The 14,440-nt window shown below is 38.9% G+C and overlaps 1 protein-coding gene and 1 long non-coding RNA gene across 10 annotated transcripts in view; one reads left to right on the forward strand and one right to left on the reverse strand.

Annotated features, from left to right (window-relative positions):
• The window catches only part of LOC106484196 (tubulin alpha-3 chain), a 13,806-nt gene extending 171 nt beyond the window's left edge, over positions 1 to 13,635 (forward strand). The window contains exons 1-6 of one of the 6 annotated variants that reach the window (XM_067301517.1): positions 543 to 613; positions 3,811 to 4,022; positions 9,363 to 9,585; positions 10,627 to 10,775; positions 11,618 to 12,298; positions 13,249 to 13,635. In XM_067301517.1, coding sequence (XP_067157618.1) covers positions 9,465 to 9,585; positions 10,627 to 10,775; positions 11,618 to 12,298; positions 13,249 to 13,545 — 1,248 coding nt within the window. In that variant the 5' untranslated portion in view covers positions 543 to 613; positions 3,811 to 4,022; positions 9,363 to 9,464 and the 3' untranslated portion in view covers positions 13,546 to 13,635. Of the gene's footprint in view, positions 1 to 542; positions 614 to 3,810; positions 4,023 to 7,071; positions 7,168 to 7,798; positions 7,874 to 9,145; positions 9,175 to 9,244; positions 9,264 to 9,362; positions 9,586 to 10,626; positions 10,776 to 11,617; positions 12,299 to 13,248 lie in introns of those variants that run through there. The other 5 variants (XM_013942340.2, XM_013942342.2, XM_013942338.2 and 2 more) reach the window with 5 other exon arrangements.
• On the reverse strand, positions 609 to 7,129 carry LOC106484198 (uncharacterized). 4 transcript variants are annotated; one of them, XR_010884991.1, is made up of 5 exons: positions 7,054 to 7,129; positions 6,551 to 6,589; positions 5,194 to 5,307; positions 2,946 to 3,102; positions 609 to 2,210 (listed from the first exon to the last, which is right to left on the reverse strand). It is a non-coding gene; the product is annotated as an uncharacterized lncRNA (long non-coding RNA). The 4 variants fall into 4 exon arrangements; XR_010884993.1 differs by having other exon boundaries at positions 609 to 2,170; positions 2,942 to 3,102; XR_010884990.1 differs by having other exon boundaries at positions 609 to 3,102.
• Positions 13,636 to 14,440: the final 805 nt, after the last annotated feature.

A 14,440-nucleotide genomic window follows, 5' to 3' on the forward strand; every position in this document is an offset into this window, starting at 1 on the left:
CAAAGAGTATCCAAAGATTGTCACAATCTCATTTTGTGAAAACTCATAATAATAATTGATTTACATAGTAGCTTCTCTAGTACTAGCAAGATAAAAGCTTTTGGTGCACTACTCATAGCAGATATAACATGTTGATGAATTCTTGCCCGGATAACTATTCTGAACAATTGTTGACATGGTCAGTGGTAATTAAAAGCATGCATCTCTTTGCAGGATTGAGCCTTTTGAAAAATATTACCATTAAGCATCACTTAAGTGAAACCACTCTGAACTTTCCTGTGGCTTCTTCCAAAATTATAACTGAATGAACTGTAACGGAAATCGAACAGACATTGCTGTGACCAACAACAGATGACAAAAATACAGTTCTTTTCTGCTTTAGCCTAATTTTTTTTTTTTTAAAGACTTTTCAACGCTTTCTTTGCTGCAAACTGAATACTTTCACCATTCAAGGATGTATTAAGTAACTGAAAGAATACTTCCACAAAATCACTGGGACAGCCAGTGCTAACTGGAAGTCGTCGTTGTCCTCCCCTCCGGGGGATGTACGCAGCAGTCTCCATCGATGAACTCGGACGCTAGCTAAAAGAAAATTATAGTTTTATCTGTGTAGGTTAGTGTTAAAAAACAAAAAAACAAAAAAACAAACAAAAAAACCACACACACACCTTCAGTTATCCATTAAACTCTACCAACAATTTATATAAGGATTACCATCTGGGCAAACAGTCTCAGCTTTAAAATTTTTAAACTTTGATGTTTGTTGGCTTATAATAGATTTGCCAGAATAATTTTGCTGTAGCCAATGCCAGTAAAGTTTTCTACATTGCTTTTTGACAGAATTTTCAGCTATGTGAATATAGTCCCTACTCTTAGAGACTTATACAGACATTGCCATGATTCTAGGTAGTTTTAAGAGAGAGTTATTCCATCTTTTAGAAGCTGATTTTAATTTCAGTCTACAGAGATCTTTCAAATAAAAGTGTTGCTTTCCAAGCAAGATCCTGTTCTTGAAGTTACTGACAAATTCTCATAGATTCAGTGATGTGAGATGGAATTTTAAATCTGTCCACACACCTCTGTTTTGGTCAGTGCAAGTTTTCAGGTCACAAATATTGAAATAAAATTTCTAGCATAACTTTTACAATAAAGCTATATATTTACAAAGAAAATACAACTAGGATTCTAGAAAACTACTTATTAGACTTATTTTTTGACAAAGTTGATAGAACATTCCCTCATAAGAATTTGCAGATTCATCAAACCCCAAAGCGGCAAAGACAGTTCATTCACAGTAGTCTTCCAACAGAATTTCTTTTACAAACTGGACTAATTCCTTTTGCTTCCTAACTCTTTGGCAATCCATGCTGCAGACAGAAGGGAATCCTGCTGTTGGGCAAACCAAGAGACCATCAAGGGTAGCAGAGTCTAATACTGTGCTTTCAACATCCACAGTGCCACAAAAACCCACAACAAAGAACATCTTGCAGTCAGAATACTATGACTTACACTGCTCTCTCCTGACATTTAAGATTGCTTCACATTCAAACAAAAACAGTTTTAAATTTCAAGAGTCCTTCAGAAACTAACAGTGTTCTCCATTCATTTATATTGTTTCTTATCCCCGATACTGTTTCCTTACACTCTCCCTCTTTCACCCCTCACTGTAAATTCTCTTGTCTTTCATACTAAGCTTGCAAGATTTTTGTTGTCTGATTTTGAATAGACCAGAAACACAGACCTGGACATCTATAAAAATCACAGCATACTTCAGTCTGGTTATTTTCTAGTTCGGTATGATCAAAATGGCTGAGAACACTATGAACATCAGTACACACTGCAAAGGGTTAGGTATAGCAGTTTATTATGTTTTCAAAAGGACTGTATTTTCTTCATCAGACATTTAGTAACTACATACAAAACATCCCGCAGTGATCAGACATCAAGTCCTTTCAGATTTTTTTGTTTTGTTTTAAAGGGAAATTTTATTGTAACTTCTCTTGAAGAATACATGAACGAAGCTGATTCCAAAGTCCCTCTTAAAGGTTCTGAAATACAGCCCATATTTTGAGAGCTTTCTTCCAGACTCATTTCAAAAAAATTGTAGTAGTAGTGGATAGAGGAAAAAAAAAAATCATTATACTATTCAGATCAACGTGTTATTTGCAGACTGTTTTGGCATGAAGGAAAAGCAATACAATCCAGGCATTCTGCAAATCAAATATACAATCTTCTAAACTGTTCACTTGCACATTGTAATAAACAAGAACATTGTAATAAATTAGGCCTCTCACTTCCCCCTTTGGCGACGCTAAACATTTTTTTGCATCACTACCACAAGATGTCACTGCTGCACAGTTTTGGTCCCCCCCCTCCCCGTGCCTGTCATTGCTAGATATTTAGGATCACTGCCACTGAAGAAAGATTTGTGTCCACGAAGAGTCAGGGTCAGAAGTCCCCCTGAGCTTACATGACCTATCAGACTAGGATGGTTAAAACATACCAGAATTTTGGCGGCTGAGAGTATATGAAGAAGTCTGACACGTATACAGAGGATGGCAGAAAGACCAAAACACATTCAAGTCAGTCAGTGGTAAATGGGCAATTCTATCATCTAGATTTAAATGCTATCCTGGCATGTATCTGCACAACTCTTTCCAGCAGAGAAAGGAATTAACAGTACTGCAGAGTTTTGCCAGTAAAATTTGTAATAGAGTTTTGTGTGCAACTCCAAAGTTCATGGCAATTAAGTTTGATCAGTTTCAGTGAGGCAGTGATAAGGAATGAAGACTGTGCATTACAAGAGGCTCAAAAGAGCCCAGATTTAGTCTACAAAGACTAAAAGGAAAAGGATTACATGACCTAATAAAAATTGTTCACACAAGCACAAATGGCAATTACTAGGCATAAATATATTTAGACCAGAGATAAGAAAGGATACTTACAAGAACAGCTGGGTTCTAGGACATTCTTCCAATAGAAATGACCAAAAAAAAGCACTATGTTTAAGATGAAACTTGATCAATTTAGAATAGGACTTCTATGACATAGCTGCCTCTGTCAGCAGGGGGCTGTGCTCAGTAAGTCGGTATCAATAACAGACTGGTAATTAAAAAAAAAAAAGAATAAATTCACATAATTTGATACTCTTTGCTAGTCAATGGTCTGAAGATGCAGGAAGGAACAGATTTGTAGCCTTGAGACAATGTGTGAAGTAGATCTATGGATTATTATGGGAGGAAACAGTGGGGATCTCTGGGGTATGGGAGTGCTCAAAGAGTCTAAATCAGCCTCTGCAAGAGCTTTTCTCTTTTTCCATTGCTTAGAGCAATTGACCATCAATGAGTTGCTCTAGTAAACGTATGGAAGCTAGGTGGATTGAACAGGGGCTTCTGTCCTGGTTGTGATGCAAAACAGCTTCAAACATTGTTATTTCGGGCAGGTATTTGAGGATATACATAGCAATGGTCTGTCCCTAATACAGTCATGCATCCCTAACCAAACAAAAAACGCTCTTGTAATAAGAGATTTAAAAGCAAACAAATTAACCAGATAATCTGCTCTTACAAAACTATAAAGGTGGCACTATTCATCTTTCGGGTTTTTGTCAGCTAATGTTTTCCATTATACTTATCTTAAAAAGCAAAACAAAACAAAAAAACCCACAGCAGTTAGAAATACATCAGCTTAGATTCCTACTTAATATGAATTAGCATCACTCCACTGGCTTCAATGAAATGATAACAATTTCTTCACCTTAGCTGTTACCTGTTCTTATTAACAGCAAATCTGTCTTTTGCATTTCTTTAGGGTTTTTTTGAGAAGAGTAAAAGATAAACTGCCATTTTGCTTTTGGTGAAAAGAGCATGTGGTAGACTGAAGTTTTAAATTAAATCTGAAAGGACTTGCAAGAGAACACGGATGTTGGGAGAGAGGCAAGCAAGCAAGAAAAGATCTTAACCAAAACATCTGAAGACCCTCAACAGATCTATTAAAACAATTTTGTATAAACAAAGTTAAAGGTATTGCCTCTTCAAAGCTTGTTTCCAGTCCTGCACACACTTAGGGGCCTATCAGTGGCACATTAAAATATTCTGTTATTTATACTTTAAACCACTCTCATTTAAAGTTACATCCATAACTTCTTCAGAAAAGCTATCCACAGAAAGAAAGACATACAAGCTACTTGATTGTTTTCAAATAATCCAATGCAATTTTATATTAATATTTTGATTTTAACATGTTAAAAGCAAAACAGAACATAGCAAACCCTCAATTTCAGTAGCTCATTCATAAATAGAAAATTCCAAAGATAAAAAGGACAAACTGTTCACAAATAAAATGGCATCCCCATCTTTTTTGTTTGTTTGTTTGTTTTTGGAACTAATTAAAAGATTGCATTTAGCTTTAAACACTCAAGAGTGGGTTCAAGACTACTCAGCAATATAGGCAACATATCATTTTGCCTGTATTCCTTGCAGAAAAAGAGAAGGGATGGAACAGGGACAAAGAGCAATGGTGACAAGCCTAGGAGACTCAGGCTAGCTGCTCCAAAGAAAAGATGTTTCAAAGGAAAGGTGCAAATGCTGCTGCTGCTGCCGCCGAGTAGTGCCACCTCTCTCTCAGAAAGGGCCACTGTCAAAAAAAATCTGACCCTTCCCAGTCTAGTTTTCCAGGCTTTGTATGACCATAGGTAGGACTTTATCCAAGAAACTGCCCACTCTGCCTACACATTGTAATATAATGTTTATGTAAAATAACTCATACACAGACTTTTTAACTAGTCGAGAAATTTTAATCAACCTTTGTATTTCAAAATGGAGTTGCAAGTCATAATAAAAAGCAAGAACTGTGGTGGATTTATGTCATAATTAGTAGGACATATAAGGTATCTGGTACCTTTAAAAATGAGGAGAATTAACAAATTTTAGATGCCAAAGTGACCGTATTTTCAAATGCTCTGAGTGTTTCTGGAACTATGACTTTTACCATTTTAGTAATGATGAGCTTATAAACCACTCATGTTCTTGGGCTAGTAAAGACTTAACACCATCTATCTATATACACGCATATTTTTAAATGTAACACATTTAGCTTTTCATTAACTAAAATAGTATGCTGTAGCTGTCATTTAAAAATCTGAATTAAAGCTAACACACTACACCTAGCTTATTTGTTGCATTTTTACCTTACCAAAAGATGAATAACTTCATTCAAATGCATATGACAATTTATAACCGGTGGTATTTTGTTCTCTTAACATGGAAGTTTTGCACAAGATGGCAGAAGAAAAATACAATAGACTACCTGGAATACACAGAGAAAAAAGTATTACTTAAAGCCTGCAATAGACTTTTAATTTATTTATCCTTATGGACCATGAAAAGGATGCACATCATCACAATGTCAGAAGCATCTTCAGAGCCAGGAGCCCTGAATATTATGAAATACCAAGGAACTTAAACTCAGTTAGTGCCAGTCCAAACACTAGTTACATTATTAAGCATAAACTAAGTACACAGAAATAACTGTAACAGTTTCTTCTTCTGGTGCCATCTCTCATTGTCCAGGTACATGAGGATTTGAAGCATCTAGCAATTAAGAAACTGCCACAGTCAGGGTCCATCTTAAATTTAACAATAGACTAGGCATCCACATGCACACAGAAGAAGAAGAAGAAAAAAAAAAAGCAGAATCTAAGAATCTAAGTAGCCATCTGCAAGCTCTCATGGCTTTAAAGGATCACACAGTAAATCAAACTATCTTAAACAGAGTCCTTAGCCACATTGCTAAGGTTAAGCTTCAGGATGGATGAAGCATCAACACCACTGATGGAGTCGAATTCTCTTTTATCATGGCAATCATCACAGCCCTAAGACTTTCAGAATCAAGCAATACACCTAGAGCTTAAAAATTTCTGTTGTATGCCTTAAATTAACCCAAACTCTAAACCTAAGTCAAATCTTAACCATAAGCTAGGTGATCATTAGCATAAAATTAATTTGGCTTTGCAAGCCTCTTCTAGACAGTAGGCTTGAAAGATTCCATAATACAGGAAGCTCTTCAGCCTCTTATCTCTGACTCTAAATATAACCTCATCACTAACACCAGTCTCATCCCAAGAATAAAACCACACATATAATTATATCCTATTTGCTCAATCCTAGACTGCTGGGTATTAAAGAACTGAGCAATAAGCCAACCTAATCCACAACCTAACCAGAGATATAAAAATATGTATAAATATATATAAAAGAGAGCAAGAGAGCATTTAAGTACCTGTATTTAAATTATATACCAAATCACATGTGTAAATGAAAGCAAGTCATGCCACAGATCTCCTCAGTTCAATCTTCCATAGCAGTATTGACCCCCCCCCCAAATTTCCAGATATGAACTGCTTTTCTAAGAAAAAAGAAAACAAAACAAAACCCCCCCCACATCACTAGCAGGTAACAGGCATTGATCTCAATTTTAAGTTGTTCCTTTAGATGCAGCTTTCATAAGTGCAACTGGTTGCAAATTGCTTACATTTGGCAGAGAAACAGACCTTACCAAGAACCTGAAATCAAGCCTTACAGACAGACCCCTGAAACAGAGAAAATATATTTTGCTTAGCACAGGATTTTTTGAATACATAGCAAGAATATAGTTCACAGGAATGAAATATGAATTGTTTGACATTTAAAATAAAATAACACTTGATTTTTTTTTCCCCATTTGTTACTTTCAGGCAACTGTCTGAACAAAATAAGTTTTTTTCTTCAACTTTCATTAACTTTGTCATATATAGAGATAATAATAACCTGGACTGAATACTCCTATTGTACGAGACTGTTAATAAGGAATGCCCAGGTTAAAAATCAATGGTCGAAAGAAAAACAAAGGACTATTTAGACTGTAACACCTTCCTGTCTAATCTGGACTAAAAATGCATTAAAGATTTATAGTTATATTTTTTCTACAAAATCTTTCTTAGACTATTAGGCAGAACTAGCATTACATGAAAATAATCTTCTCTGTTCCTACTCAAGAAACTCGCAATGCACTTACTCCATTTTTCTGGACCAGTGTGATCTCTACTCCAGCCTCCTGCACCCACCAAGAAGCACCCCCACGCAGTAGTTGCCACATGAAGAGGGAATAGGCTGAACACTGGAAAAAGAAGTAAGTTTTGGTTGACACAATAAAAGCGTGTGGCGAGGCAGCTACTCCAGAAAGCAACTGAGCTTCTGCTCTGGACGCCCCGTTTCCACCGCTAGCGGGGGTTTCCAAGCCCCCAGACCGCCGCCGGCCGCCGTGCCCAGACACCGCGTGCCGCTCCCCCGGCAGACCGCAGCCTCCTCGCGGCCTCGCAAAGCCGCCCCCCGCGGAAGCCAGCTCCGGCCGGGCAGCGCTCCGCAGCCGCCCCCGCCTCTAGCCATGCGCCCCGGAAGCCTGCGGAGCCGGCGAGAGCGCGGCGGGCCCGCGCTGGGGCACCCATCACGGCAGAGGGCAGACCGGCGGCGAGGCGAGGCGACACCGCCACCTCAGGCTGCGCGGGCCCCGCCTCTACCCGTCAGCACCAGCGCGAGGCGCCAACACCCGCGCCCTCCCTCCCGCCCAAGGGAGCTCGAGCACCCCAGCGCGGCGCCGCAGCTCACGCGCCTGCAGACGAACGCGTAAGCACCACCCCACGTGGGGAGAAGACCACGCTCAGCTAATCAGGGGCCTCCGTTCTCCTCCGGACAGCCCGCGAAACAGCCAATGGGAAGGCAGGGCGCGCGGGCGTGAGGCGTGAGGCGGGTAGCCGTTGACAGTTGGTGGCGCTCGGCAGAGAGAGGTGGACGTGGTCTGGCGCAGTCGAAGCTCCTCATCTTAGCAAGGCAACATGGTGGGGAATGGGATCCTCGCGGCTAGGGAGAGAAAGGGAATTTGGGACCGCATCTATTGCGGCAGGTCCGGGGAGTTTAGGATTGCATGTGCTGGAACAGGACTTGCAGGGAGCACCTGTGAGGAGTCTCCGTGGCAGCAGTAAGGTGGAAAGATTGGGGGGAGAAGAGAAACTACTGTAAGAGTTAATAGTTCAGGAGAAGTTAGGTGTAGAAACTGGTGGGTAGCTAGCGGGACGAGAACATGTACAAAAGCAACGAAGGGCTGTTAACATGTGTGCCGGCTGCACCGAGCAGTAGAGAGAAGGTGAGGGGCAGACTAAAACTTGACTCAAGTGGCAGGCGACAGGAAATCGGATGGCATCAACTAACCAGTCCGTTAAACTTTCGGTTTGGTTGTCCTGGCTTTCAAATCTTGTGAGCGTTGTACGCAGCCAATCAGAGGAGAGGAGTCTGAGCGGCAGCCAATAACGTGGCGACGGGTGGTGGCGAGAGGCGCAGTGCTGAAGGGGCGGGATTGCTGGTTGAGGTTTGGCGCCTCTTCCTCAGGCTCTGAAAGTCGCGTGGTAGTAAGTAGTAGGAAACTGGAAATGGCGAGGTGGCAAGAAAGCTACGGAAATTTGGGGCAGACTGGATGGACATGGAAATGAGTGTGGTTAGTCTCACTGTCAAAAGACTTCTGACAAAACCATGATGGTGAGAATTAAAACATGGAATCAAGGAGACCAGTTTTGATGAAACTTTAAAAAAAAACGGGAAAGAGATGTCCAAACACCCTACTTTTTCTTTTCCATTTCCACTTTTTCCTAGATATTTGGTAACTGGCAGCTAGAAGGCTATTTCAGTCTCAGATGTAAGAAAAAAAGGATTTATTGAGAATAGATTAAACATACATGACATACTTGCTTAGCTTCATCAGAGCTGATGAAAAATGGGCACATAAAACTTGATTGGGACTTTGGGATGTTTTAGTAGAGGAACCCAAAGACATATGGATGGTCAGTGACTAGATATCTCTGTGTTTATTAAAAAGGAAAACATACTAAGGGATCCTATGCAGGGAAGGTTCATGCAGTATTTACCCAAAACATGATCTGGCAACAAATCAAAGAAATTTTAGGTTACCATATAAAGAAGTCTTCCAAAACTAAAGAAAGGTGAAAGAGTAGCTAGAATATCAAAGAAACAATATGCATCCAGCATGGTAAGGGCTGAAGATACTGTTTTCATCCCATGTGTTTATAGAGAATGTGCCATCTGTAAGACCCTCCAATTCTCAAAGCCACTGTCCAGGTCAACTGAGGTGAGTGGAGTCTTGCCAGCAGCAGACAATTTGATCAGTATAATTACCAGTTACGGGTAACCAGGGAATACTGCAACAGAAGGATAATGGTAATAACCCCCTCAGATAACTAGTTAATATGAGAGTCACATCTGGAAGACAGGTATCTCTGTACCTCATGTTATCATTGTTCTGTTTTTAATTTGCAGCGTGAATGCATATCTATCCACGTTGGTCAAGCTGGTGTTCAGATTGGCAATGCATGTTGGGAATTGTATTGTCTTGAACATGGGATCCAGCCAGATGGTCAGATGCCCAGTGATAAAACTATTGGAGGTGGAGATGATTCATTTAACACTTTCTTCAGTGAGACAGGAGCTGGTAAACATGTTCCCAGAGCAGTATTTGTGGACCTTGAGCCAACTGTAGTTGGTATGTACCCAGCATCAAAGATCTTTCATATAAAAGTGCTAATTTCTCTACATTTTTTTTTTCTGTTTGGAACACTGTGGATTTTAAAACACTTCTGTGTCTGCATGCTATTTGGACATTTGAGGCTATAGGTATTTGAAAGAAATGAAATACGGTTTCTCTTTCTGTTATGGAAACTATTAGGCTCGCTGGCCTCCATAACAGGGTCCGACCCTAGGTTCCTGCTGAGGCAGAAGCTCGAAGTCAGATTGGAGAGAAATAAAATTTAATGATACAAGTGCGGTAATTACAGCTCGAGCTGGGTGCCTCTGAAGAGGGACCCCGAACAAAGAAATCCCTGGGCAATTATACCCTTACAATCTAAATTCCCCACCCCTTAAGCGATAGTTTGGACCAATAGTAATAGTTAGGTCTGGGTTCTTCCCCTTCTTCATTGGGCCCCTTCATTGTCTCTAGGCAGGCTGCTGCTTATCTTCAAGGTTGGCTACTCCTGCTGTCCGTGCAACTTCTTTATCTCTCCAGCTTGAACCGGCTCTGGGGCCCCCTTTTACTTATCTAAGTAAAAGTTCACAGCCCGAGGCCTAAGGCTTCAACAAATTTAGCTACTAATGCTAAGCAAGTTATGCTAAGCAATTAATTCTAGACAGCTTCAGTCCGATATTCTCTAACACTTTCTAAGGGTAACAATTTGGGAAAAAATATAACTATTTTACAGCCTGTGGAAAATGCCTAAACTGCTGTAAAAACTGTACAAAGTTTGGTTTAATTTCTATTCAGAATCTTGTTTGTGCCTTTAATGTAGTTTCCTGAGTTACCTCCATGTTCTTGGATGCAAACACTGCTTTGCAAGCACCCGATGTTTTCCTCTAAACAAAGGGGCTGAAGTTGTGCCAACCTTTTACACTAGTCAGACAAGCTGCATATAGTCAGGGATACTGTCCACATTTTATTTTGGCTTGTAGGCTTACTTAATATGTAGTCACTAGGCAGCACAAAGAATTGAGCAGATCAGTTTATGTCCTGGTGTTTTGTTCTTCATAGATGAAGTACGTACAGGCACATATAGGCAGTTATTCCATCCTGAACAGCTCATTACTGGGAAGGAAGATGCAGCTAATAATTATGCCAGAGGCCATTATACCATTGGAAAAGAGATTGTTGATCTAGTGCTAGATCGCATTCGCAAACTGGTAAGCATTTACACTGCAAGTCAGTATTTAAAATAACTGATACAGTTCTATAGCTATCTATAGTTATGGCTGGTTTTTGATTTTTAAGCATAGGTAATTTTTTTTAAACTTGATCTCCCTGCCCTTCCCCTCTCCCCCCATAAAACTTAGCTTTTTTAGGATCTGAAACATCATTATCTGAAGGTATTTTAAGGATACCTCAGAAACATTATAAATCCCTTAAATGAGTGTAATCACATTGTTATACACTGGTGTTTTGTTATTTTCAACTTGAATCATGCTGTTATGCGTCATGCAAAACATTTCCAGTACCTTAAACCTCGGGACTTAGTTGAATGTTTAGCAATTTAAAATACTTTTCTAGTTCTTGTATTCTGACATCATATTGGGAGGAACTCATATGATGGTATGGTTAAAAGTGAAAAACTGATTGCCTGACTAGTTAAATTAATAAACATCAAGAAACTTGGTTTTAACACTTTGATACTTGCTGCATGCTGGAATAGAATCTGTTTACATTCCCAAGGCTGTAACCCAGCTATAATTTTTTATAACTTATTACAGTGGTATACAGCTGCTCTTGCTTACAGTAGTATTAAAATGACATCAATGACTAATTCAGCTTTTTAATATGAAGATATTAATATTCAGTAGAGGGTATAAAGAGGCACTGGTAGTTTTGAGTAAAAGGTATGCATCTTTCAAGGATGCTGGTATTTTTTATTATAACAATCTAGAATTAATAAGAAACAAACAGTTTTGAATGTTTATTTTAATATCACCATCTCCAAAGTCATTAATAATATTTTCTTTTCTCCTACTTTTTTTTCATTCCGTTATAGGCTGATCTGTGTACAGGGCTGCAAGGTTTCCTCATCTTTCACAGTTTTGGAGGAGGCACTGGTTCAGGGTTTGCATCTCTCCTCATGGAAAGGCTCTCTGTTGACTATGGCAAAAAATCTAAACTAGAGTTTGCGATTTATCCAGCACCACAGGTTTCTACTGCTGTGGTGGAACCTTACAACTCAATTCTAACTACCCACACAACATTGGAGCATTCAGACTGTGCTTTCATGGTAGATAATGAAGCCATTTACGATATATGTCGTCGCAACCTTGACATTGAGCGTCCTACTTATACCAATTTAAACCGACTAATTGGGCAAATTGTCTCATCCATCACAGCTTCACTGCGTTTTGATGGAGCCCTCAATGTAGATCTGACAGAGTTTCAGACTAACCTTGTTCCATATCCACGAATCCATTTTCCCCTGGCAACATATGCCCCTGTCATCTCTGCTGAAAAAGCATATCATGAGCAGTTATCAGTGGCTGAAATAACCAATGCTTGTTTTGAACCAGCCAACCAGATGGTAAAATGTGACCCTCGTCATGGCAAGTATATGGCCTGCTGTATGTTATATAGAGGTGATGTTGTTCCCAAAGATGTTAATGCAGCTATTGCTACTATCAAGACTAAACGAACCATTCAGTTTGTGGATTGGTGCCCAACTGGATTCAAGGTACTTACATAACTTACAAATTACCTGATATTTGAAGTATTAGGAATTGCATAGTATTTGGAGGTAATAGCCATTCTACAGTGTCATAATGTCCTTGCTACTGAGCTACTTACATTTCAGATTATATTTTTAAGCATAAAATTAAGATATTGCAACACAAATGAAAATTCCATATCAAGTTAATGAATGAAAACCCTAGCTTTTATAGGAATAGGCAATACTGAGTATCAGAAAACAATTTACAGACAGACGACTACTGAAAAATTATACCATATTTTTCTACTTTATAAACCTTAAAAAACTTAATTATGTATAGAGGAAGTGTAAATTAACCCTCAAGCAACTGTAGAAACACTGTATTGAATAATCTAAGTAGTACTTCAGTGCAGTAGCTTCCCAAAACACTTACACCCTGACTGAAGTTCAGGGGGGCCTGGCTTCAACCGCTGGGGCAAGTGTGGTGGTTTTTTGGTTTTTTTGTTTGTTTGTTTGTTTTGGTTTGTTTTTTGTTGTTCTTTTTTTAACATAGACTCCCATATGTAGACTTTTTACCAGATCAGTATCAGATTCTCCATAAAGGATTTTGTCTAGCCACTGTCCACACATTCAGGATTTGGAAAGACCAGATCTTTATGTTCTAATTAGAGTCCAATAAGCTCTCACTTTCAGTAATTTCTTCCAAGGTCCTTCCAGGCTCATTTTTGTGGCTTACACATCATAATCTGTAGAAAACAAATTCTATACAACAAATTCTATAGATCAACCTATCTCACTTAATGCTGGCCCAATTTGACTTGATCCTATAACTAGGATCTCATTAACTGTTTTGATGAAAAATAACGGTAAGTTGGTTTATTTGTTCATAACCATGGTAATTTTTCACTGATTACAGAAATAAGTCTTTAAGGATTAGCATTCATTGCAAAAATTTTTCTTTTCTTTTCTTGAAGGTGGGAATTAACTACCAGCCTCCAACTGTGGTGCCAGGTGGTGACCTTGCAAAGGTGCAGCGAGCTGTGTGTATGCTGAGTAATACAACTGCTATTGCTGAAGCATGGGCTCGTCTTGACCATAAATTTGATCTCATGTATGCTAAGCGTGCCTTTGTACATTGGTATGTTGGAGAAGGAATGGAGGAAGGAGAATTTTCTGAGGCCCGGGAAGATCTGGCTGCCCTTGAAAAAGATTATGAAGAAGTTGGGGTAGACTCAGTGGAAGCAGAGGCTGAAGAAGGGGAAGAATATTAAGAAAACTGAAGTCTGAAAATATATTTTGACAAAAAAAAAATCAGAATCCTGTTCACTTGTTTGATTTTTCAAATAAAGCTTTAAAGGTTCTACCTACTGTTCTATACTCACTAAGCAAGGACCATTTGAAATTGTAGTTTTTGGTGGCATCCAGTCATATGCAAATTGTAAAAGAAATCAGGAAGTTGTGTGCACCTTCCTGCGATCCTAACATGTTCTGTGACATATTCTACCTTAATTTGGCTTTTTTCCAAGCAGTAAACTGCTTCTAGTTCAGGTTGTTTCAGGACTAAAATATTATTATTCCAGGCCTGCCTACACAATACGGAGGAACCTGATCTCTTACATTCTCCCATTGAAGCTGGCTTCACAGAAGACTTCAGTAAAAATTTCCAGTTACTTAACTACCACTGAATAATGCTGTACACAAGTAATTAATTTACTTGACTGGAGTTGTGGCATATGCCACTGCACTTTTGAACTGAACTAGCATTTACTACCAGATTACTTGCTAACAACATAAAACCTGCCATTTTCAAAAGAAAAAATGGGATGCATTATGCACAAAAAAGTAAATTTTCCAACCAGAAAGGTCCCATGCATTTGATTTCCTTTAGACAAAAGGAAAAATATCAGATCTAACATCTGCTTTAAAAACACTAGTCATTTTAAAAGTTCCTGCATTAGCCTATTAGAACTACTTTATGAATATTCTTTAGTGGTATGTTCAATTTAATACAGTTCTACAGACAATTGTGAAACAGTGAAATCATCAGCTCAGGTAAAGACCGGTGATCCACTTGCTTAGAATTGTTTATTTCTGAATCCTGAAAAGGAGAAAAAAAAAATTTCTACGTGTTCTATAGAAGGGGAAACACAATTACAAAGTGTGATT

Source organism: Apteryx mantelli, chromosome 9 (assembly GCF_036417845.1).
Source record: "Apteryx mantelli isolate bAptMan1 chromosome 9, bAptMan1.hap1, whole genome shotgun sequence".
NCBI classification, from domain to species: Eukaryota; Metazoa; Chordata; class Aves; order Apterygiformes; family Apterygidae; genus Apteryx; species Apteryx mantelli.